Genomic DNA, 23796 nt, shown 5'->3' with positions numbered 1-23796 from the left:
GCCTGTCCAGGTTGTGGACAGGCTTCTGGTGTGTCAGCCACTCCTCCCAGTTTCGTATCATCAGCACACTTGCTGCGGGTGCACTCTGTCCCTTCCTCCAGGTCATCGATGAATATATTGAACAAGACTGGACCCAGGACTGACCCCTGGGGGACACCACTAGCCACAGGCCTCCAACTTGACTCTGCGCCATTCACCACAACCCTCTGAGCTCGGCCAGCCAGCCAGTTCTCAAGCCACCTCACTGCTGACTGTCCATTCATCTAGCCCACACTTCCTGAGCTTACCTACAAGGACATTATGGGAGACAGTGTCAAAAGCCTTGCTGAAGTCCAGGTAGACAATATCCACTGCTCTCCCCTCATCTACCCAGCCAGGCATTCCACCAGAGAAGGCTATCAGATTGGTCAAGCATGATTTCCCCTTAGTAAATCTGTGCTGACTACGCCTGATCACCTTCTGGTCCTCCAGATGCTTAGAGATAACCTCCAGGATGAGCTGTTCCATGACCTTTCCAGGGATGGAGGTGAGGCTGACAGGCCTGTGGTTTCCTGGCTCCTCCTTCTTGCCCTTTTGGAAGACTGGGGTGACACTGGCTTTCTTCCACTCCTCAGGTACCTCTCCTGATATGGTCCACGGTAAACAGCTCGAGCTGATCCTGCGTGAGCAAGAGGCTTGGACTACTTGATCTCCAGAGGTCACAGAATCACAGAATAGTTGAGGTAAGAGATCATCTTTAGAGATCATCTAGTCCCACCCCTGTGCTCAAGCACAGTCACCTAGAGCAGGTCACCCAGGACCCTGTTTAGACAGCTTTTGACCAACTCCAAGGATAGAGACTTCATAACCTCTCTGGACAACCTGGGCCAGTGCTCAGTCACCCCTCACAGTAAAAAATTTTTCCTTATGTTCAGATAGAGCTTCCTGTATTTCAGTTTTTGCCTGCTGCCTCTCATGTTGTCACTGGGCACCGCTGAGAACAGCCTTGCCCTGTCCTCTTTACATCTTCCCTTCAGATATTTATACACAGTGGTTAAATCTCCTCTCAGTTTTCTCTTCTCCAAACTAATAGTCCCAGATCTTTCAGCCTTTCCTCATATGAGAGAGGACAGGTTTGCAGACAAGACATGTTTCCCTATTTTGTCATTCCATGTTACAAGAAAATAAACTTTATAATTAAATATACTTAGTTTATTTTTTTATAAAATTTATATAAAACATGATACTACAAAAGAAAATGTGAAATTCTAAATGATTTTTTCAGCACAACCCCCTCCCCCCAGGGAAAACTACATTAGAAATAATTTTATATTACATGATAATTAGCTCAAGCAGAAAGAGACAGTAACAACAAATAGCCAGTCAAACTCCTAGCACTGTAAAGCTATGTGACACATATGGTTCTCATCTTCCAGCTACAAAAAAGTTGACCTGAGGATATCAGAGCTTTCTTGGGCCATTTAAGAAAGGGTGTTTGGGTAAACATAGGTAAGTGTAAATATGAAAGTCACAAATATGGAGTCACATTTACATAGCAGTACTTCATGAAGACTACCATGCTGTTCTTAAAACAAAGTAACTTCACTTTGTCCTTTGCAAAGCCCCATGAGGAAAGGAGATACTTTTCTTCCCAGTGCCAAAATGAGCAGAATAATATATTTGTGACCATCAACAACTCATTTACTATACGATCAGCTTCACTAGAAGATACAGCTTCACTAGAAGATATAAGAAGGATAATAAAACAGTAGTCCTCCCAGTAAGAAAAACAAGCACTGAGCCTTTTACACTTAAAGATCTAACCTTTATGGCACATACTAATTCCCTGTAAACAGGGAAAGCAGACACTATAGGAAATGCATATATGTACATATTCCTTATAACTTTTATTAACACAATCTTAATTCCAGCATTCCAGAAGAATCTAGAAAAAAATTCAGGTATTACTAAAAATAGGTGCTTTAATGAAGAAATTGAGGAGATAAAAATTCTTATATTCACTTCTTAAATTTCAGGTAAATCATGCCAATTTCATTTTAAAACGTGGAAAATAAAAGTTTATAAATATTTGAGGGTAATGGTAAGGACGATGTATCAGAACATAATTCTTATTCTCTGTTTTGAAGATACAGTACAGGCAAGGCAAAGGAAATCCTCAGCCACAAGTTAGGACGGTATTTTGAATAAGCATCACAATATTCTTCCACAGACTGCTATTTACCATTACTAAGATAGGATCTGGAGCTAAATGGACCTTGAATCTCCTCCGGTATAACCACTATTTTGTTCCTATGTTCATAGAAATAGTTTGTTACCTGTCTAATTTAAAGGAAAAGCAGCCACTCCCACGCCACATCCTAAAGTGGTAATATATGTACATACTGTGGAGTGCTGCATGTTCCTGGACTGACTACAATGAACATCGCTCGAGCTCCACTGCACAGCAAGTTCTGTGCACCCAGGACATGATCTGTGTACATGTAGCACCATTCAACTGCTACCCAAGCATACAGTAGCTTAGAGAAATCCAACATTAAGAGCTGCTGCTTATAAAACCATTTTCTCAGTGCCGAAGTACAAGAAAGCAGTGAAACAGCCAGGCCAGTTGCTGGCACTGCTTCCATAATGCCATGTTTACACTATCACACATTTCCGATCCAGAGTAAACTTCTTTAAGTAGACACTTCCAGTCTAAGTTTGTTTAAAAAACAAAAACCTACAAATCTGCAGTGAGGGCAAAATTTCCCCCCCTCTTGTGAGTGAAACACAACTTTAAAGTATCTTTTACAATGCAAATCAAAAAGGTCATCACTGCTGATCTAATAAAGGCAACATGCAGGGCTCACGACTTTCACAGTTTGGTATCTCATTATGTACAAAATTCTGGAGCACTATTGGGCTCTGGGCTGTGGATTTATCCCCTCATCCTTGCAGGATAGATGAGAATGCATTCCACTCAGTGAAACAGTGAAAATCTACTCAAGAAGTTTCTATTTCAAGTTTGTGGCAGGGAAAGATAGGTGAAAATTCAGTAAGAAGCAACATACAGTAATAATATGAAGAGGAGCTGGATTGCATTCAGTGACCAAAATTTATTTCTAAACATTACTGTAGTTCAGCTAAGAGCTAAAAGCAAAATTAGAATGAGGATTTTGTAGGTTCTGTCCTCTCCTATCTTCAGAGAGTGCCAAAATTTCCGTGTAAAACAACAGAGGAGCCAAGAACTTCGACAGGCATTCCAACAGTAACTAAGAAATGTTACAGGTAACTGCCCTTTCAGATATTCTTTATTTTTTCATATTGAAGTACATCTTCAAAGAGGGAAATCCTGTTTACACTGTGGACTGTCCTTCTCCTTATTGTAAGAGATGAAATATAGACACTCATTTACATTACAATCGTAAACATAACAAGCTTACCTCTCAGCTCGTAGGACACCACTGTAGTAAGGGTGATCCCATGGCATCAATTTCTGAAAGAGAATTCCATTTTATAATTACAATAACAGACAGCAAATGAACCCAAAGTAAATGTTTTGTTTCCTTTGCATATTTCATAGTTTCTGCGAGACACAGAACTTTAAAACATAATGAGAAACATTCAGTGCTAAATACATCATCATCGGAAATAGCATCACATGCCACAATTTGAATCCTATATTTTAGTCTTTTTGAAGATGGTATTTCTTGTTCAAATACATATGTGACTGCATATCAGATTTCAAGAAACACACACAATTAAAATAGAAAAATAAACATAGTTACGAACAGAATTAGGATGCATATAAGCTGGCACGCAAACTGGACATGCACCTATTCTGAAGTACAGCCCTTATTTTTCAGTGAGTCCATTAACTAATTCAAAACAAAGTAACATTCACTTTCACCACTTTAAGTTTTGGCTAGCACAGTATCACTTTGTATAAACCAACAGCTATCTCACACTCAATGTTTGGTTTTAATACTAATAGCAGCTAAGAAATCAAAAAGCATTTGAAGCCAGAAGATGGAAAGTTTCTCTCTGTATTCTGCTGTATGTTGTACACCAAAATTGAGTTTTTTTTTTTTTTTTTTTAAATGTAGAACAAGGTTAACTTATACTATACTTTAAAAAAAAAAAAAGCCAGAAAACCACACAGGAAGATTTAACTTACTGAATTTTGGGGGTTAAGCTTCATTTTCATCTTTGTCATCATTTCAAAATCTTTTTGCGTTCTGAAAAACATTTTTACGATGAAAGCGTTCATTAAAGTTTTTTGAGCAATGGAATACAGTATGTGAGAACGCTCTGTCATAAGAAAATATCTATCATCAAAGACAGTTTAAACTCTGTGTAATTATGGGCCAATATACTACAGTAAAAGTACTTTCCTTTCTGCTTCTCTCATTCAGATGCCTTCAAATCAAGTCCCACTTACACTGGTCATGCACTTTCAAAGCGTTTTCTTTCTTACAATACACCTAATCCATATACAGTGATGAAACTCTTTGTGCTGTGCGGAATTAAAGGAAGCAAGCAAGACAACCAGGGAAATTTTCATAGACAGAAAATACAGTGAAGCATGCACATGGGAGCAGACTAGAAAAGGTGTGTCAGAACTTCAAAACTAAACCCAGTTTTCCTGTCTGCTGTTGCCCGCTGTAGTGAGAACACCTGCAGAAGATCTGGTGAGAAGTCAGTCACTGGCAGAGCATGCAATAGCAGCCCCAGCATGTGAAACTCTACACTGACTATATTCCCGTTTGGGCCAGGCATGCATATTCCGTTTTGTCAATAAAGTCTAGCTGCTTACCAGACAGAATATACTAAAGGTTAGCACAGCTGAGATAAGGAAACAGTTCTAGTATATTTAAGGGGCCGTTAGGATATGAGCTGAGTCCTGCCTGGGCGTCCAACCCTGGGCATCTGACCCGGGCATCCGGCAGCCTCTCATTGGCAACCCTCTGCGCAGTTCCTGGGGCTCCTCATGCATCTTGGAGGGTAAGTTCTTTATTAAATCTATGCTGTTTAACCTCTCACAAACTCTGAGCGTCTCTCTTGGCTGGTATCCAACCCTCTCTTGCCTGCTTTGCAGTCACACCCGCATTTATTGGCACATCACTTGTTGCAGCCAGTTTTGGGTGTTCTCTGCTCATACCTCAGAATTTATTCTTGCCTGATAGTTCCTCTCAAAACTCAGATATAAGTCCTACTTTTTACTTCTGCTTTCCATCAGAGTATATAATAAGCAGTATTGACTCACTTGTTAGTGCATAAGTCTCTCTATTATTGAAATAAAAGTGCAATTAGAGTAATTACTTAGTGGAAAAGACACACCTTTGAGACAACTGGTCAGAAAGCTTCTCCAGAAACTGTGTTACTGTCTCTAGAAATAAAATGAGGGGGGAAAAAAAAAAGTGATTCCTTCCTTCAGAAGGTGTTAGTTTACATCAAAACATCCCAAGCAAAACAAGATCCCTTAGAATAAGAAATTTTAGCTACGCTGTAGACCACTGTGCCATCATTCGAGAGACTATGCAAGTACCTCATTTACTTTGCTAGATGCTGGGATAATGGCAACTTCATTATGTAAGGAGTAGACTGATTCTGGATGAAAAAAACTCTGGTCCCTACTCAGCTAGTATTGCCATTTACAGAAACACAAGTATTTCATATAGCAAAACATAACTGCAATAAGATATTTCACTGGAAGAAACACATTCTGTAAGTTTAGCAAAACAGACTAACAGTTTACCCTCATGCCTAACACAGTGCATTTCATTTCTCAGCATATCTTATCACACATCTTCTACCTGGATTTTTGGCCATTGTTCCTTGAAGAGCCCTGTGGGCAAAGGTGTTATATCCAACCAACTGTGCCAGACTGTTTCGGCTAGCAAGCAGTTCTTCTAAACGGCTCAGCTGCTCAGCATTCGGGTAAAGAAAAATCTTGTAAGCAGCTTCTCGCACCTAATAAGAAAAAATAAAAAGGTCACATCCCTACAGCATAATTCACAAAGGAAACAAGTAAAGCAATAAAAGATCTCGCATTACAACTGTATTTCACTGATATTGTTACGAAAAGACATAAAATTTTCTTTTTTAAATGATAATTATGACTGCCTGCCAATTACCACTCTCTTTTCCATTGCAAAGGGAATGAGGAAATGCAGTGAGACAACCTAACTGTTTCAGATTGCCTGAAGAGGCTCTTCCTCCCTCCTCCTGTCTGCAGTCCCTCTCTCTGCTACCTGCCACTCATTTCACAGTCATTTCCTACCTGTTCACCGCAACTGGGCTTTGAGATAAAAAAGGCAAGCAAGACAGATACCAGTCCTAGCTTTCTTGAACAAGATTCAGAAGCGTGTCTTTACAGCAAAGGCCAGCAGTATATCGAGATCTATTAGCCAGAGTATAGCAAACGGTCCACGGAGGTTATAATTCTCTTCTACTTGCTTGTCAGACACCTGACATACGGGAGTAGGGTTTGGTAAGCCCAGTGCAAGGCTCCCAACATGCTTGGGGGCTGACACAGAATGGAAGCTGAGAAAGCTGGGTTTGTCCAGCCTTAAGCAGAAAAGGCTGAGGGGAGATCTTAATCTTCAACCACTTAGTGGTAGGGCATGGAGAGGATGCAACCAGGCTCTTGGAGGTTCACACCAAGAAGATGAGATGCAATGGACGCAAGCTGGAAGATGAGAAATTCCAATCACAGAATCAAGGAAAAAAAAGTCATAGTGAAGGTGGTTAAACACTGGCACAGGTCGCCCAGAGAGGTTGTGGAATTCTCCTCCTTGGAACTGTTCAAAACTTGACTGGACATAGCCCTGAGCAACCTGAGCTGGTGACCATGCTTTAAGCAAGCGGTTGGACTAGATGACCTCTAGAGGTCCCTTCAACCTAAGAGCTCCTCCAAATATCTGACTCTGAGAACGGTAAACTTTAATTAAGGTATTATTCTTAGCTTCAACAGCAATTCGGCAGATCACACTATTTTCAAGACTACAAGAGTAGTAATAAGTATGTAATGAGTATTACTCCCTTATTTACATCCTATCAACGTCAAATTTTTAATTCAATTTTACTTTCCTACAAAGATTACACATGACATCGTTTTGAGTTGTACCGCAGTCACCTTTTTTCCTCTTTCATGACAAAAAAGATTTTACAGTCATTTTAACCGATTACTATATCCAAGTGAAAACCCAACCTTTAAGTATTACAATACATTCCTGATCCTTGAGTCACATCTCAACGACTAAGGAAACACTGTCATATTTAAATTAATTTCCAGTTTATAAAGTAACTCTAATCAAATTCTTTCAAGAAAACATTCAACGGCAATTACTAAATTCAGGCTGGAAGGGGACCTCAGGAGGTCTGTAGTGCAACTTCCTACACAAAACAGGGTCAGCTATGAGTAAGAACAGCTTGCACAACGCTTTAGTGCATCAGACCTGAAAACCCCCAAGGACAGAGAGAATGCATGAGCCTGTTCCACTGCTTGAGCGTCCTCACTGTCAAGGAATTTTTTCTAGTTGGAATTTCTCATTTCAATTTTTTGTCTATTGTCACTCGTCCTCTCGCTATGTACCACTGTGAAGAGTCTGGCTCCGTCTTCTCCATGGCCTACTCAAAGGTCCTGGTAAGCTGCTTGTCAGGCCCCCCAAAGTCATCTCTTCTCCAGTCTCTCCAGCTCCAGCACCCTCAGTCTCTCTTCACGCTGCTACTGCTCCAGCTCCTGACCAACTCAGTGGCCCTTTCCTGAACTCGCTCCAGTTTGTCAACATTCTTCTTGCACTGGGGGAGCCAAAACTGGACACAGTATTATATGTGTTGTGCCAATAACTGCTGAGTAAATGGGAATAATCACTTCTCTATAGCTATTAGTTCTGCTCTTGTTCATACAGCCCAGGATGCTGCTGGCCTTCTTTGCTGCCAGGGCACACTGCTGGCTCATGCTCAGCTCTTGCCGTCTACCAAACCTGCAGGGCCTTTTCCGCAGAGCTGCTCCTCAGCCAGGTATTCCCCAGCCTGTATTGCTGTCAGGAGTTCTTCTATCCCAGGCGCAGGACAGCATTTTTCCATCTTAAATTTCATAAAGTTCTTGTTGGACCGTTCCCCTTGCCTGCCTAGAGTCCTCTGAACGTCATCCCTGCCCTTTAGTGCATCACTGTTCCCCCAGTTTGCTGTTATCTGCACACTTAATGTTTGAGCACTCTGTTGCCTCCTCTAGGTCATTACAGAACGGGTCCCAGGATAGACGTCCTGCAATCCTCCAGTTATTTTACCAGCCTCCAGGTAGAGTATGATGCACTAATCACTATCCTCTGAACCTGACCATCCAACTAGTTTTTTACTCACCTAGTTTTTTGAGGTAGACTGTAATGTCCTACTTGTATACAAGCATACTGTGGGAGACAGTGTCAAAAGTCTTGCTAAAGTCAAAGTGAATGACATACACTGCTCCCTGTCCTCTTGCCCACGTGCCCAGTTGCATTATCATAGAAGGCATTCAGATTGATGAGGCATGATTTGCCCTTGGTAGAGCCATGATGACTGCTCCCAGTCACCACCTTCTCCTTCATGTGCCCAAGAGTGTCTTCCAAGAGGTCTTGCTCCATCATTTTCCCACAGACCAAAGTCAAGCTACAGCCTGTACTTCCCCAGATTACTGGCCTTTCTGGAACATGAAGATGGATGGAACATATTAGTTCTTCCAGCCATCAGGGATCATCCTTGATCTCTACAACCTATCAAAGGTGATAGAGAACAGTCTTGGAAGGATATTAGCCAGTTCTCTCAGCACCCCTGGATGCAGCCCATTTGATCTCATGGACTTCTAGGGGTTGAGTTATCTCGTGTAATCCCTGACCGGATCCTCATCTACTGCTGGTTATTCTCCTCCTTGAATCCTTTCACTAAGCACAGGGGCCTGAAAAATCTTGTCAGTGAAGACTAAGGCAAAGAACGCAATGAGCGCTTTAGCCTTGTCTGCGGTCTGCTGTCTCCGTGCTGCCCACTCCGCTCAGCACTGAGCCCAAGTTTTCCTTTTTCAACCTTTTACTGCTAATGTAGCAGTAGAAGTTCTTGCTGTCATTGACATCCCTTACAAGTCTCAACTGCAGTCGAACTTTAGCTTTCCTGACACCATCCCCACACGCACAGATAATGTTTCTAAATTCCTCCTTTGTATCCTGTCCATGCTTCCACCTCCTGTATACTACTTTTTGGAGATGGAACTCTGCCATGAGCTCCCTGCTTAGCCACGCCTGGCTTCCGATACATCTGCTTTTCTTCTCAAGTATTGGGATGGACCATTCCTGCGTTTGGAGGATGTTGTCTTTAAAGACCTGCCGGCTTTCCTGAGCTACTTTACCTTCCAGAGCTGCCTCTCACAGGATCCAACCTGCCAGCTTCCTGAATAAGCTGAAGTCTGACTGCCTGAAGTTCAGGGTCTGCATTCTGCTTCTTTACTCCTTTTAGGATTTTCAACTTCACTCTTTCACAGTTGCTACAGCCAAGGCTGCCACCATTTATCATGTCCCCAACAAACTTTCCTTGTTAGTCAAAACATCGCAATCATAAACCATAAGCATTTGCTTCAATAACAATCAAAATAACTGATTTGCACCTTTACTATAAAGCATGCTATAAGAGAGTCAGGGAATACACACCAGATCATCGGGACAGTCAGCATGTAGACCAGCAACTTGTAAATGATCGCCTTCAGCTGTAAAATTATACCGAATGTGCTCTGGCAAAACATGTTTGTCAATCCTGTTGGGAAGGTGAGTTCCTGTCAGAAATTCATTACATAAATCCAGTATTTTGATGTTGAGGTTGACTGCCTTTTTACGCTGTAAGAAATACAAAGTACAACATCTTCAGATATAGTACAAGCAGGCCTCAAAGCTTCCAAAATCTTAAAAGAAATTTTCCAGAAGTGAGGTAGAAAAGAGTATGTTTACAATTAGACCTGCGGCAAGAACAAAATCCAGATGGAGGGCTGAAGTTAACAGGAGAGAAAGATCAGATGCACATACAGATGTGTAATTTCATATAGGGTTGCATTTTGAAAGAAAATGCTTATATTTCTGCAGTAAGAAAAATGCACGATAGGCTTTGCTAACTACTCGGTAAGCACTTATAAAATGACGCCCTAATCTGACTGCCCTGTAAAACACTGAGGAGAAAAAAGAGCATCCTCAAAATGGATAAATCCTAATAATATCCTAAATAAATCTAAGTAGATACAGAGTTAGAGTTCTCTTGTTACTGTTGTATTGTACTATTTTCTGAAAACAGTAATGCATTTATGATATTTCAACTTCTCCCTGAGAATGTGATAATTTAGGGTCTTATTTCCATCATGCCAATATTTCAGATGTTTAACCTTACTGTAGGATACCTCATTTACTTCAGTGGACTTGCTCATGTCAGTTAAGTATGCTCTCTGTTGTCTGTAGGATAGTTCAAAAGAAAAGGCTGGGTAACAGATACAACATACTTGTAAAGTAAAAAGAATGGCAAAACCTGAAGATCTCAGTCCTCCCCTTCCACCCTTATTATTTAAGTACATCTTCAGTTTTATTATAAAAAGCAGAAATTCTTTATAGCAGAAAAAGTCACTCTTTATAGCAGAGAAAATAAGTTTTCAACTTAGACAGTGATGGGAGTCTGGAGTCTGAAATGAGAGAGAAAAGAAACACTGAGTGGCAAGTAATAGAAGATGAAAAGTGGAATACGCAAGGGAGGAAGAAGGAAATATGCAAACTATAAGGGGCAAGGGAAGCAGTAATTGAGAGGGCATTAAGTATCATAAAGCTAATAGTCATAGGAAAAGACGATAAATCAGAAATAAAATCCAAAGTCCAAGTTTTGAGCTATTTCTACAAAGAAATTGTTAAGAAAATCATTCTAGAAGCATTTTCCAGGTTGCAAATCACCATCAGAACAATGCTCTTCAGAGTGATTTTATCACTTAAATCTAGTATGGTAAAAGAGCCTTTGTATAGGCTCATCTCTTTTTGGAGAGATGACTCACAAATAAGGTATTTACCTTATACAGACACACAAGCTATGAACAGATATCCCACAAAGCACCCATACCATAAAACAGGATGAAAGCTGCTGGTTTTGGCAAATCTATCATTAACTATTGCAAAAAGGAATAAAGAACTCCAAAAGAGGTATCAGACCATGCCCAGACATTCGAGGTGGATGAAATTTATAACTTCAAGTTATGTAAGCACCAAAGGGATGGCCTCGACTATACTGATCCTTTCTAAAATACGCTACTTGATTAGACTGTCATCACAGCACATGGGGTGCTGCATTATCCCCTCTGTGAAAGAGTTGTTCAGACAACTATGCAGTTACTTAAAATATCTGATGCAGACACCAGCCAAAAGAAGCAGGTTCCCAGGTTGGCTTATAACCGTCCTGAACAGTGAAAGGCGTGTTGAGGCCAAACCGGGAAATGAACAGCCAATAAGTATCTAAGACAACATAAACATATACATGAAGTGATTTAAATAGACAAAATCAACTAGCTTTTGAGAAGACACAATTTTACTAAGGTCAATGGGAATCTCAGGGGACAAACTGGCACAGAATCATACAAATCATGTCCTGCATGTTTCATTATCTGGTCTTTGATAGTCAGGCAAACATCTATTCATATAAAGTAGCCAAAAATTACCTTTTCTTCATCCAAATGAATGCCACTGATCTCAAAATCAAACATAAAAAGTTCTGCCACTCGCCTGAAAATACAGTAAATCCCTGTTAAAACAGCCTTATTTCATAGCAAACAATTTCTTAACAGTTTTTACCTTTAGCAGTTACTTAGGTCCAAAGTCTTTTACAGTCTATACTTTGGCTTGAGTCAGAGAATAAAATTACTTATTCCAACCGTTATATCAGCGTATCTGTTATGGACACGGACTTCCTATGTTTTATTCCCTTAACAGTTTACTCAATGATATAGTATTTTTCCTTTGTCATCTGCATTGCAAATAACTTTCAAAATAATTCTACTATATTAATGTGTATGTTTAACTAATTTATGCAAATTAACATTTTAATTTGACCCTTCATTTATTCTAGCAGATTAGAAAAAGAGCCCTTCAAATCTAATATCCCTGATTGTGGTTAAAGAAGAAGGAAGTAACTTACTCTTAACACAGGCAAACCTGAGGCATTAAGCTAGTCTTATCATGTCAAGGAAGAAATAATTTAAATCTATAACTGAATAAGCAGCAGTTAAAGTGTTTTACAGCAACCATAAAGAAAGCTTTAAATGAATACACCTATAATTTGATTTTGAAAGATGAAAATTAAGCTTGCAGCATCTCACAAATTGAATGAATAAATGAATTTTTATTTTTCCGAAATATTAACAATAGTGTTATGTATTATGAAATTTTCTAGTGCATTCTAGACTAAAACAGGAGTAATATCTGATATATGAATAAAGAAACCCTCTCATTTCAGTTTGTATAAACTGAAATCAAATTATATAGTCTATTCCCTATTTCTCCTGTTAAATACTTACTTTGTTTGATATAGATACTACAGTAGAGCACCTTATTTTAATCAAGCTGGTTTTACTACAGAAAATCTTACAGTCTCATTTTTCATTTTTGCCATCTCAGCAATGCAACCTAAACATATCTCACGCTCTATAGTCAGAGACACATCTTCCACGACTGCAAAACTGTGAACTTCCTAACTCTTGTACAGGTATTTTGTAGTGAATAATAAAGTTAAATCAATAACAGAGGCCTTGTATCAATTTAACAAAACACAAAGCACAAACACAATAAGGAATGATTTGAATTATCTAAACAGCTACAGGTATAAGTATTAATAAGTGCCTGGTTTCTGGATCTAGGGAATCCGTAACAACTTCATCAGCCAGCAGCTGTCTCAAACTCTGACACAGTTCAACATCCGTATTTAATCTGGAAAGATACAGAGTAAAAGAATCATGCATTAGCAACAAACACTAATACTTCAAATCTCTTGGTATTACTAATTAACAGGCAGAGCTTAATATTTATTGAAGTAACATTCAAAACCAAGGGCAGCATTTTTAAAATGTCTTCTAGCTCACAACCACACTTAAAAACTGTGAAATTAATATACAAATAAGCACAGACAAACTAGCATGGAAGCAGGTCTCGAGTTCACAATAGCAGAATACTTTTGGATGCATTTTGTGGAAACACGAGCAAGTCTAAGAGTGGCAGCTTATTTTCTGTGTGCAATGAAAAGCACAGTTAGGGCACACAGGTAGGAGAACTGCTTTCTAATCCTTACTGTGAAAGGCCTCCAATTCCATTAAAGGAAAGAGCAGAGCAGAGTAAGAGCTTACCATCCCCAGAACGTTTCCAGCTGTTCATCACTACCCCTATGCCAGAGAATACCACTTCCATCAGATTTGCTGGCACATTTCTTACAAGCACATATGTTGACCAGGATTATCTGGTCAGATCTAGCGTAGGGAACCAAACACTTGCACAGACACCAGCAGACTTGTGAGGGACAGCAGTCCCCAACCTGGTAGATCTGAGCACTAACTTCTTAAATCAACCGGGGTAGAGAAAGCTTCTGCAACCCTCTTTGTGAAATGTACTCAGTAATTACCAACACACAGTTCAGGGACAGAATGAAGGCATCACATCACGCCTGTGCTTCAGAAAAGGCCCCATATCGAAGGGGCTAAATAAGAACATATGAAAAAAAAGCATACCAGGTCACACTAAAGGTCCCTCTAATCCAGCACCCTGCCAAAAAGTGGCCAAAAGCAGATACCCACGGAAGTGACTAAAATGAGTTAAACATATATAATACTGTCCCAAGTATTTTTTCAGCCTCCATCCATTTATGACTCAGAGACATCACGAGCCAGATAAGGTTTTTATGTACTTAGTAATCTTCAACTAATCACTCTTCCATAAATGTTACTGGTCTTCCTTTGAACTCAAAACAGAAAAAGAAAAATTTAGCATACGCAGCATTTCCAAGAAGTCTCACAGTTTCATGGGACTGTGTATGAAAAAGCATCTCTTTTCCTTTGCTCTCAATCTGCATTCCACTAATTCTTTTCTTGGAAGAGCCAATGAACAACTGATTACTATCCTCCCTCATCCAATCTACTTGTGATTCTGCAGAATTCTTATCAGATTATCCCCAGTCATCTCTTCTCCAAAATGTCAAAATCAAAGTCTTTTTCTTAAACAAGAGTAGTTCCTCAGGGGTACCATTTGCCCAGGAAAAGGAACATTCAGCAACAGCTAGTTCTGTACGTGTGTAGTAATTTATAAATCCACGAAATTCAGATTAATTTGTAAATATTTTTCTTCTTTCTACAAACTCTAAGTCTGAAGTAGCATTCAGATATTAAGGTCATATTGTTATAGATCGCATGCTCAACCTTTAAATCTTGGAAAAAAATCCAACTCTGAGCGAAAGGCTTCCCAAACATGTGGGTAAGGCTAAAGTAACAAATTCTGCTGAATTAGAATTCTTAGAATTCTTTCTTTTTTTAGCCAGCCATTTAAGTCATAAAGCTTACCAAACAAACTGATGCACTGCTGTCCTCCACAGAGTGCAGAAGGCCTCACTGCCCCTACAACTTACTTTGGGACATCAGCTGAACCATCACTCCCTCCTCTCTTACTAGGAATCCTGAGAGAAGCAGCAGTCTGGGTCACCTTCACACTGCTGCTTGGCAAAGCTTTCACTTAAGAAGCCTATTCCCAAATGCCGTGGAAAGGGAAGACACCAAAATTCTGAAAGGACACTGTATATGTGGAGTAAAGATCACTCCCTTCCACCTTCTCAAAAGTCAAAAGGAAAAGAGAGGTAAATGACCAAGAGCATCAGAGGCAACTTTCAGGAACAGATTTTGAGATTTAAAAAAAAAAAAAATCCAGACTTCAACTTTAAGAATGTCTTCTATGAAATGGACTTTTTAAGAGAGCACACATATACGTCAGGGTAGCTCAGTCATGTATCAGAGTCCTAAGTAGAAATAACATTTCTACTTAGGAAATACTACTTAGGAAATTGAGAAATAGAAATACTATTAGACAACACAATAGAAACACTATTTAGTGGAAAACTGTCCTTTTCCTCTTTCACATAGCCCACTCATGAAATGGGATTCAAGACGTCAGCATACCAGGAGAAAAAGTATCGTGAATTAAACAGACTCCAATCTTAAAACCACATTAGCATTACACGTGCTTCACAATAGCTAGTTAACTGTCATGAGTCTTAGAAAAATGTAGCCCTGAGTGTTTGATGGGCTCCAGCAACTTGGAATCAGCTGATAACTTAAACTCTCTTCAGAATATAAACTGAAACCAAAATAGAATAACCTTTTATGAGATCCCACAATGAAGCTAAATCCTTAAATACCCGTAACTACAAGAGTGATTTTTTTTTTCACATGCCAATACTTCCTCTTTTTTTTTTTTACCATAATGCTATTACCATAATGGATAGAACAGTTAATTTATAAAAGGCATACATGGTAATTGCAAAATAAAGAAGAAAACATACTTCTCTACCATGGTACCAATGTTCCTGCAAGCTTCTTCAGCAGCCTCTCTGAACGCAAAGTCAGGATGGGCAATTTTCACAAAATCAGCCTGACATGGTAAAAGGAAGAAAAGAACTGTGAGGCAAGAAGAAAAATTAAAAATCTTGTCTTACAAATAAAGTTGGAGTTTGAAGTTGTTCCATTTACATTAACACTTTTTTCTACAGTCCTGTGCAATCTATATGCATAACTTTTTTCTCAAAAACTAACTTTACTGGGAAATTGTGCTGATAACTATTAAACAAGATGGTGCATGTTTTAATGTCCTTTCCAAAATATATTTTCAACCCATACACTCCTTGAAATTATTTTTGTAAGGTGTGTACCTTACAAAAACGGTCCTTCCAACACAGAAATACTCTGATGTCTTTAAATATTATTAGAAAACATTTTTAAAACTAAACTTCATAGTTCAGAAGACAGCACAACACCAAATATGTGTAAAGGGATTGTTTTCAAACTTTCGTACAGACCATCAAGTTAAGCCCTGAGATCACTACCTAGTAGGAAGAAATATGTTTAAAAAGAAAACCCAGAAGCTCTTTTGGATTTTGAATAGGTTGTTGTTTCACTCCTGTCGATACTGATTTTTAGTAAGTCTCCAAATATTTAGAAGAACTCAGAAGGCTGGAAGAAAGCTATAAAGAAGAACAGCTTCCATGACTGTTGATGTGAATTCAAGGCAATCAAAGGTTCTGGGGCTGCAAATGATGAAGAACTAAAGATTAGGAATACACCAAGCCATTCAGCATGATTTTACAGAAAGCATATGAAACACAGTCAGCTTTGTTTAACAGTGTGATTGCAGTTTGACTGAAAAGAAAGGTAATACTCGTAAGACTTTCGCTTCTTAGGGAAAGAATGACTTTTTAAAATCCTGTGTAATACTGACAGAGTACGTGCTAAACGGCAGATCTCAAAAAGTCCTGCCAACAGGACATCACCATCAAATTTCTAGATGGGGTACTGCAAAAATAGGCCATCTTTGGATGTGTAAAACAGAAAGCAGGAGGAACTGAGGTAATTTTAGGTCAGGAAGACTGATACAAAACAATGACAAATGAATTCTGGCATCCGTGTTTTAGTTAGATATCGAAAGATTAAAATGAGGAATTAATTGTACTCCATATAAAAATTACAGTAAGACGCAAAGGGAAAATTAAAGTGACTTGATAGAATGCATAAGTATTGCATGAGAAAAAAGTGCCTGGAACAAAGAGATCTCGAGTCTAGAAAAGAATAAGAAACAGTATTTGAAAGTTGAAACCATGCAGAGAAATTAAAAAGTGAAAAACAAAGGCAAAATGTTCAGAGAATTATTAACAACTGAGCATGAAGGCTGGGACTGCTCTCTTCAAATGAAGAGTGATGCTTTTTAAAAGATATGCTTAGGACAAACAGTTTCTAATAGAGCAATACAAAGGGCCTTAGTAAAACTGAATGTATTGCGATTTACAGAATGTCAGACCAAGCGTTCTAATTCATTGAACCTAGGAAATGCAATTGCACTGTTTTCCGTATTAATAAAAGATAACACTATTTAGCTTTAGCTGCTGCTTTTAACGCCTAAGTTCTTTAGGGATCATTCAGAAAAACCCTCTGTAACTAACATTCACTCAAGTGGGCCTTTTTAATGTTCTGTCTTAATACAGAATTTCATAGAGCTGATCTACTATTTATTGCAGTGCAGAAAATCATAAAACAGAACAACACAGGGTAAACCATTAAAACAAGTCAGTTTAAAAGCATACTTCAAGGAATAAAAAAGTAACTTACCAAGTCTGCTACTCTGCACAAAGCATCTGAAAGCTGATCAAAGAGCATTACAATCTCAGGCCCAGGCGGTGTTGAACATGCCTTCTGGACCAGCTGTTCTGATTCTTGCAATGCTTTGTCCTGTGCTTCTTGAAATCCTTCTGGACAACTCAGTTCTGGAACACCAAACAGACCCTACGGTACAGAACACAGTGAAAACGCATCACTATTATCATTTGTAATTTCTGCCCCTTTGCCTGAATATCAGACAAAAAAGTTCTGCTTATTCTCCAAAGCAAAGAAGTCCTACAAATCTCAGATGTTTCTATTTAATCAGTGTGCAAATTAAACTTGGAATAAGTATCATAATATTACCCAGAATTCTTCTTCAATGCATTTTATGTATTTTCTAATTATTTGTGCTTTTAAAATTTTAAGCACCACAACTAGTTAGAAGTCTTCATTAGGACGTAAATTCTACATTTAATAGTCTGTGAATACAGCATTACTTCATCATTTGTTAGAGAAGTTTCTGATCAAATAAATTCCTATAGCCTTATTTTCAAAAGTAATTTAGACATTATACTGTAAGGAACTGTTTTCACTATGAAATTTTAGCAGAATGACTCCAGCTAGCACATTGCAGCACTTCACTATAATGTTCCCATGGGTGTCTCTGCAGATAGAACCATCACAAATCAAGTAACATCAGTCAAAGACACTGGCATCCCATGTAAACATCTTGATTTCCCAGCATCACTCTCTAGAGCACAACCTCACTGGAATTCTTTTAGCCAAGTTTATGGTTAGCAAACAGTAAGTTTGGCACTGAATTCTCACCAGTTCTCCTGTTCTGTCCCATAACCTCCTATACTGTCCTTTTTTCAAAGTCTTTATCTTGCTTCCAAACCACAGGCACCAAATAAATCATAGAAGGTCTCTTTACATTCTGAAATGAGGGCAAATCATCCCTTTCTTCTTCAGAAGAAAGAAACTTATGAAGGAGAGGGGCAGGGGACAGAACAGTGCATGAGTTGGCCAGCTGTCCTGGGTACTCATCAACCAACCGCAGGCAATGGGACAGTGAACTCAGGCTCATGAAATGTGTCCCAAGTGCTGGAACCAGATCTTGAAGGAATGATCAGCAGCAACACAAGAATTCTACGGTATGAACAGTTTCCTTCTTGAAGCTCTTACCAAGCCTCTTCCTGTCCTGTAGTGCGGTGTAACACACTAACTGAGAATGGTTTTGGCAGGTGAGACATGGACAGCAATTACATTCTGCGCTTGCAGAATAGAGTGAAAGAAGGTCGTACTGCAGATCAGACCAAGTCACTACAACTATCTCCTAGAAAAATTTCATGATACAGCAGCAAAAAAGCTTTTTCAAGTAGGATAAAACAACTTTTCTGCAAGCAACAGACTCCCTCTGCAACTGTCCAACTGCAACATGAGCATCTCCTTACAAGCTAACTAAAGCATTTAACAGCACCAGTTAGATGACCTCACACAACATCCATCCGCTCCCAAATTTAACCCCAGCATCTAAAAATCACAACCTCGATTTGAAAATCTGAACACCAGTCACTTTAGAATGCACCTTCCGCACGACCTTTGTGATACGGAAGTTAGTCAGTTCCTGGTCTGCATGTAAATTCCAAGTATTTATCCAGATAAACTGAAAAGCTGCAAACTGACAGTTTGTCTGTAAAATTATGTATTCTGAGGAAAAAGCAACACCTAAAAAAAGGTATTTGGAATGTTCCGGGTTGCTTTTTCCTGTCCTCTCTCCGTCCGCGTTGCAAATACTGCCATTTTTTTCTAAAGCTCTTAATATAACCTGGCCACACTAAGACCTAACCCATGACCTGTACTTCCCATGTTTTCATTTGTTATTTGGGGACAGGAATTGGACTGAAATGAAGAGAACACTGAGTAAAAGATTTATATGTGTATATATCTGTATATAAATAAACATGCATGCACACACACACATATTTATCATAGTGTCCTTCATTAATGCTTGCTATATAAAACGCTCAAGACCCTGTCCCTTTATTCTGCTTCATTTGAGGATTCGGGTTCTGAAGGGCCTCAGACAGTTTCTGGCTTTCCTGCTGCCCTATACCACCATTTGCCCTCCCAAGAGGGCTCCTCCTTGGCACACAGTTCTCTGAACAGGCGACATCTCCTCTTGGAGGTAAATTAGCCATGCAGTTCCTCCTTCATACGACACTAAGTTGGACATATATAAAGAAAAAAAAATCCAGAAGTCCAGAGCACTTCTCTGTACTCTTTAATTGGCTTTAACCGTTCTTTAACTGGCTATACAGCTGCAGCATTCTTCTCTTTGCTTGGTATCAGCATTTATACCCTACCTGTCACATTGTTCTTGCAAGTCTGGAATACACATCTCTATTCTCAAAGAACTCTTCATCCTTTCCAAGACCAAGCGAATACAGAATCCATTCCCTAGACCAAGCAAATACACAGCATATTTATGCGGATTTTTTGCTGGAGTAAGACCTACGTCAGTATTCTTGCAAAGGTGCAGGAGCAAGAAGAAAATAATTTCCCAACAAATGGGTGGATTGCAAACGGGTCAGATTTGTAGTCACTGAATCTCTTAGCCCTAGAGTTCAACAGTTCGACCAGCCTGGACACTACTGCAGGAACAGCTCTGTCAGAGGATGCACACCTGTATTCTACAGGCATCCTAAGTATTCTGCTTATTTGCACCGTGCCATTGAAACTGCACCAGCACATCTTACGCTGTTAAGGAACTTGTTCCTTGGATCCACCAAGAGTAGTTTTGGTTTTACTGACAGGACCCAGAAAATAAACACAAGCAAGACAGAGAATTTTGCTAGCAAAGTTTCACAGTGCCAAATTTACCATTTGTATAACATTTATCGCATAATGTCTATCAAAAACAGGGCTTGCCAGAAAACAACAATTACTTTAAAAATGTTTAAAAAAAAAAAAACGTTGGTTATTTGGTCAGAAACATTTCCCAGGACTCTCACCAACAAGCTAAACTAACTCACCCTTAAACAGAAATAGATCAGCAAGCCTGCCTATCACCTACGTTGCAAAGAGCAACTTAATGGTAAAAATGACATCTACCTGAAAGGATGTCAATAGTCTACTTAATTTTGAAGCATTGCCAAAGAACACTGACAGCTAAAAAAAGATATGGCCAGGTAAGAGCGCTAAATTGGGGGGGGGGGGGGGGGAGGAGAGAGAAATACATATGAGAAAAACATTTTCTACTGAGATTCTAACCAGACTCTTGAGTGCCTAGAAGTCAGGCTCCTGAATTTTTAACTAGAACTGAAATTAAAAAACTTATTTTTTTAGGTTGTTTACCACCTCATGTGAATTCAGTATCTTAAACTGAAAAATTCAGCCTGAAATACTGGCCAGAGCAAATTCCTCTGCTCCTCTTCCCCTCAAATCCCACCAAGATCCTCTCAAAACACAAAAATGCAAAGAGGCCGTATTTCAGATGCCTGATTGTAAATACACCATGTGCAATTACAAGCTTTGCATGACAAGTAGCTACATTTCCTCTGCGTTCTCTCCTTTTCTCACCAGTTAATAGTCAGAATAAAGAAACAAAAAGCTCACTAGAGAACACAAGAGGAACCCGGCTATTAATAATTTTAAATTATTCCAAAAATCGAAACTAAAATTGATTTATCGGTGACGCTCACCCTTGCACAGCCCACCGCTCATCAACTACTAAACTCTGAGGATTTTGTTAAGGATTCCAAATAACGTTTTGAAACAGAAACAGTGTTTTGAAATCAATACATTTATTGATTTTTTTTTTAAGAAGAAGTAACCACCCAGCGAATTATAAGCCTCTAAAAACACGCTGTCCGGTGAACGAGGGTCGCAGGGCAGCGACCCGCGACGGCCTCGGGACCTACCGAGGCGCAAACGTGACTGACCGCGACCTTCAGCTCCCGGCTGAGGAGGGCGCAGCGGGTGAGCGGCCCGGGCTACTCAAAATGACATAAAAAAGGGGGAAAGGGGGGGGGGGGGCGGAACCTACACGCAACAAGCAAAACCCGACTTTGCCAGCAGCCGGCACCCACCGCGTCCCGCAGGCCACCCCCCCCCCGTCCCTCTACAGGCTCAACGGTCCCCGGCCCCGCCGCGCCGCTCAACCGCCTCCCCGCCCGCGCGCGCGCGCGGCCCCGCCCCCGCCCCTCAACCGCCTCCCCGCGCGCTCACCGTCTGCCCGCCGGCGGCGCTGCCGCGCTGCTGCTTGGCGTCGAAGGCGGCCCCCACGGGGCACCAGCTGGTGCTGACCGCCCGGCGGCCGCCGCCGCCGCCGCCCGCCGCCGCCGCCGCCGCCCGGCCCCGCAGCGCGCGGCCCAGCGCCGCCGGCAGCGCCCGCCTGCAGCCGGCCAGCATGGCGTGGCGAGGGGAAGGGAGGCCCGGCCCGGCCCGCGGCGCTCGGCAGTTCCGGGGTGGGCCGCGACCTGCGCCCGTCCCCGCCCCAGGGGCGGGGCGGCGGCCATCCCGCGGCCTTAGGGCGGTGCTGCTGTCGCCTTGTCCCTTCGAGCCAGTCCGAAGGCGGGTCTCGGCCTTTCACAGTGCTTTCGTAGAGGATTTCGAGATGCTGCCCTGCCTGTGCTAGCAGGCTGGTCTGCTTTATTCCCTTCCGAGGGTAACAGGGCGAGACTTAACCGCGTCTTGTTCATGTACTGGAGGTTTTGAGTGGAAAAGGAGGGCAGGGGAAAACCTGAGAAAGTTCACAGAAGTTACAGATGTATGGCACAGGAAATAATCGCCAGAGCAGTGCTGCAGTACAGCGGTTCTAGTGTTGATTAAAGATGATACTTCCTTCTGGAGAATTAGTTTTGCACCTGTTACTTCCGCACTATAGTGCATAAGTACTTCTGCTGTTGCAACGTTAGGCTGTGTTTTTGCACTTGTCGTTAAATATCTATCCACATCAGAGAATCCACGTGGCTTTTCCTTCTAGCGCTTCATTTTGCTCCATTTCAGAGCTCCAGCTAAGCAAAGGGCAAAGAACCATATTTGAAAACTGTGTTTAAAAATTCTGATCAGCTGCAACAAAACTGATCTGTGACATAAAGCAAGCAGCCTGTGCAGAGGTGTCAAACAGTGCTAAACCCAGGTTTAAAACTTTAAAATGGTGCGAACCGGCCTAGTTTTGTCTCCCTCAACACATACTACCTAAAAAGATATAAACTGGCCTGGAGAAACTACTGTATGCGGTATAGACAGGGCGACAGAGACCTACGTCTTGTAATTGACAGAACTTGCAATTTTCTCATGGGTCTTGTGACAGCATTTTTCTTAAATTCCAGCTGCTGCAATTACAACAGTGCATGAATTCAAAAGTTTGAAAATGTGAAATAAATGTGTTCTAAAAGCTAAAAAAAAAAAGGCAGAACAACTCCCATATACATCTGAATCCAAGTTCATGCTTAAAGGCTGAATAATGATTTTTGAACAGCTGAGCTGCCAGGAAAGCAGATATTGACTTAGAAAGAGACATGTGAAAGGGGAATTGGATGTCTGTGATACAGGAAATGTAAAGAAAGTGAAAGGCAAAGAATCTGAAGAACTCTTAATAGGACTCTCCTTTATAAAATCTAGTATGAGTAGTACAATATATTTTAAAAAGTACCATAATATTTTGATGATCATATAATAAAATTGGCTCCCACTTTCTTTTAAAACATCTGACCTTCCAAACTGGTGTATGTAGCACTGTGTAACTGTAGTAAGTTACCAAAGCAGTAATGCATCAAGGCCAGGACTGTAGACACAAGAGTTGCCCATACTTAGACAGAAGCCGTTCGTTAAAACCAATTGTACTAAAACTACAGGCAAAAAATGTGCACATTTATTTTGTCTTTTTTAAAAAGCAAAGCTGACAACAGAAGATTAGAACAGTTTAATAAATAAACAAATAATTTGTGAGTGGGACAAACGGAGTTTAATACCAACTCTTCAGAGTGATTATTTCTCTTGTCTTGAGATGTGCTTTAGCAGTTAATTATGAAAAATGCAGCACAGTAAGTTGTTCCTTGAACAAACAGCAGTTGCAGGCATACAGAGGCCTGACCATCCTACAGATATATGTAGGACGATCTCACTGGGATGCCTTCTGGTCCTTTGAGCTACAATTTGCTATTCTGACTGTCTGGACAGCACAGAAATGCTGAGTGGCCAGACCACTGCTGTGAAACAAAATGGGTAATGGCTGAACTCTCCTTCGTTTTCTCTCTGCTGGGGCATTAGCACGCTCTCTCTCCTTTCCCTAACTGCAGTTTTTTACTAAACTTTTAGGGAGATCTCTACCTGGTCCCACCCTGCCCAGCGGTCCTTGTTCTCCCCTTCCGCCTTTGGTGTACCTCCCTGTATGTTTTCTGCTCTCTATCAAATTCAATTGAAATTGG

General features: G+C 40.5%; 1 protein-coding gene across 3 annotated transcripts in view; it reads right to left on the bottom strand.

Moving 5' to 3' along the window:
- Positions 1 to 21832, bottom strand: part of MIPEP (mitochondrial intermediate peptidase) — a 77174-nt gene extending 55342 nt beyond the window's left edge. The window contains exons 1-10 of one of the 3 annotated variants that reach the window (XM_068930218.1): positions 21746 to 21832; positions 17372 to 17545; positions 15556 to 15644; positions 12861 to 12947; positions 11684 to 11747; positions 9657 to 9839; positions 5793 to 5949; positions 5317 to 5365; positions 4154 to 4214; positions 3420 to 3472 (exon numbers count right to left, since the gene is read on the bottom strand). In XM_068930218.1, the coding sequence (XP_068786319.1) occupies positions 3420 to 3472; positions 4154 to 4214; positions 5317 to 5365; positions 5793 to 5949; positions 9657 to 9839; positions 11684 to 11747; positions 12861 to 12947; positions 15556 to 15644; positions 17372 to 17545; positions 21746 to 21775 (947 nt within the window). In that variant the 5' untranslated portion in view covers positions 21776 to 21832. Of the gene's footprint in view, positions 1 to 3419; positions 3473 to 4153; positions 4215 to 5316; positions 5366 to 5792; positions 5950 to 9656; positions 9840 to 11683; positions 11748 to 12860; positions 12948 to 15555; positions 15645 to 17371; positions 17546 to 19728; positions 19745 to 21592 lie in introns of those variants that run through there. The other 2 variants (XM_068930217.1, XM_068930219.1) reach the window with 2 other exon arrangements.
- Between the last annotated feature and the right edge of the window lie 1964 nt (positions 21833 to 23796).

This window comes from Struthio camelus, chromosome 1, assembly GCF_040807025.1.
Source record: "Struthio camelus isolate bStrCam1 chromosome 1, bStrCam1.hap1, whole genome shotgun sequence".
Lineage (NCBI taxonomy): Eukaryota > Metazoa > Chordata > Aves > Struthioniformes > Struthionidae > Struthio > Struthio camelus.
Note: the sequence above shows the minus strand (reverse complement) of the source record. Positions and strands in the feature narration are given on the sequence as shown.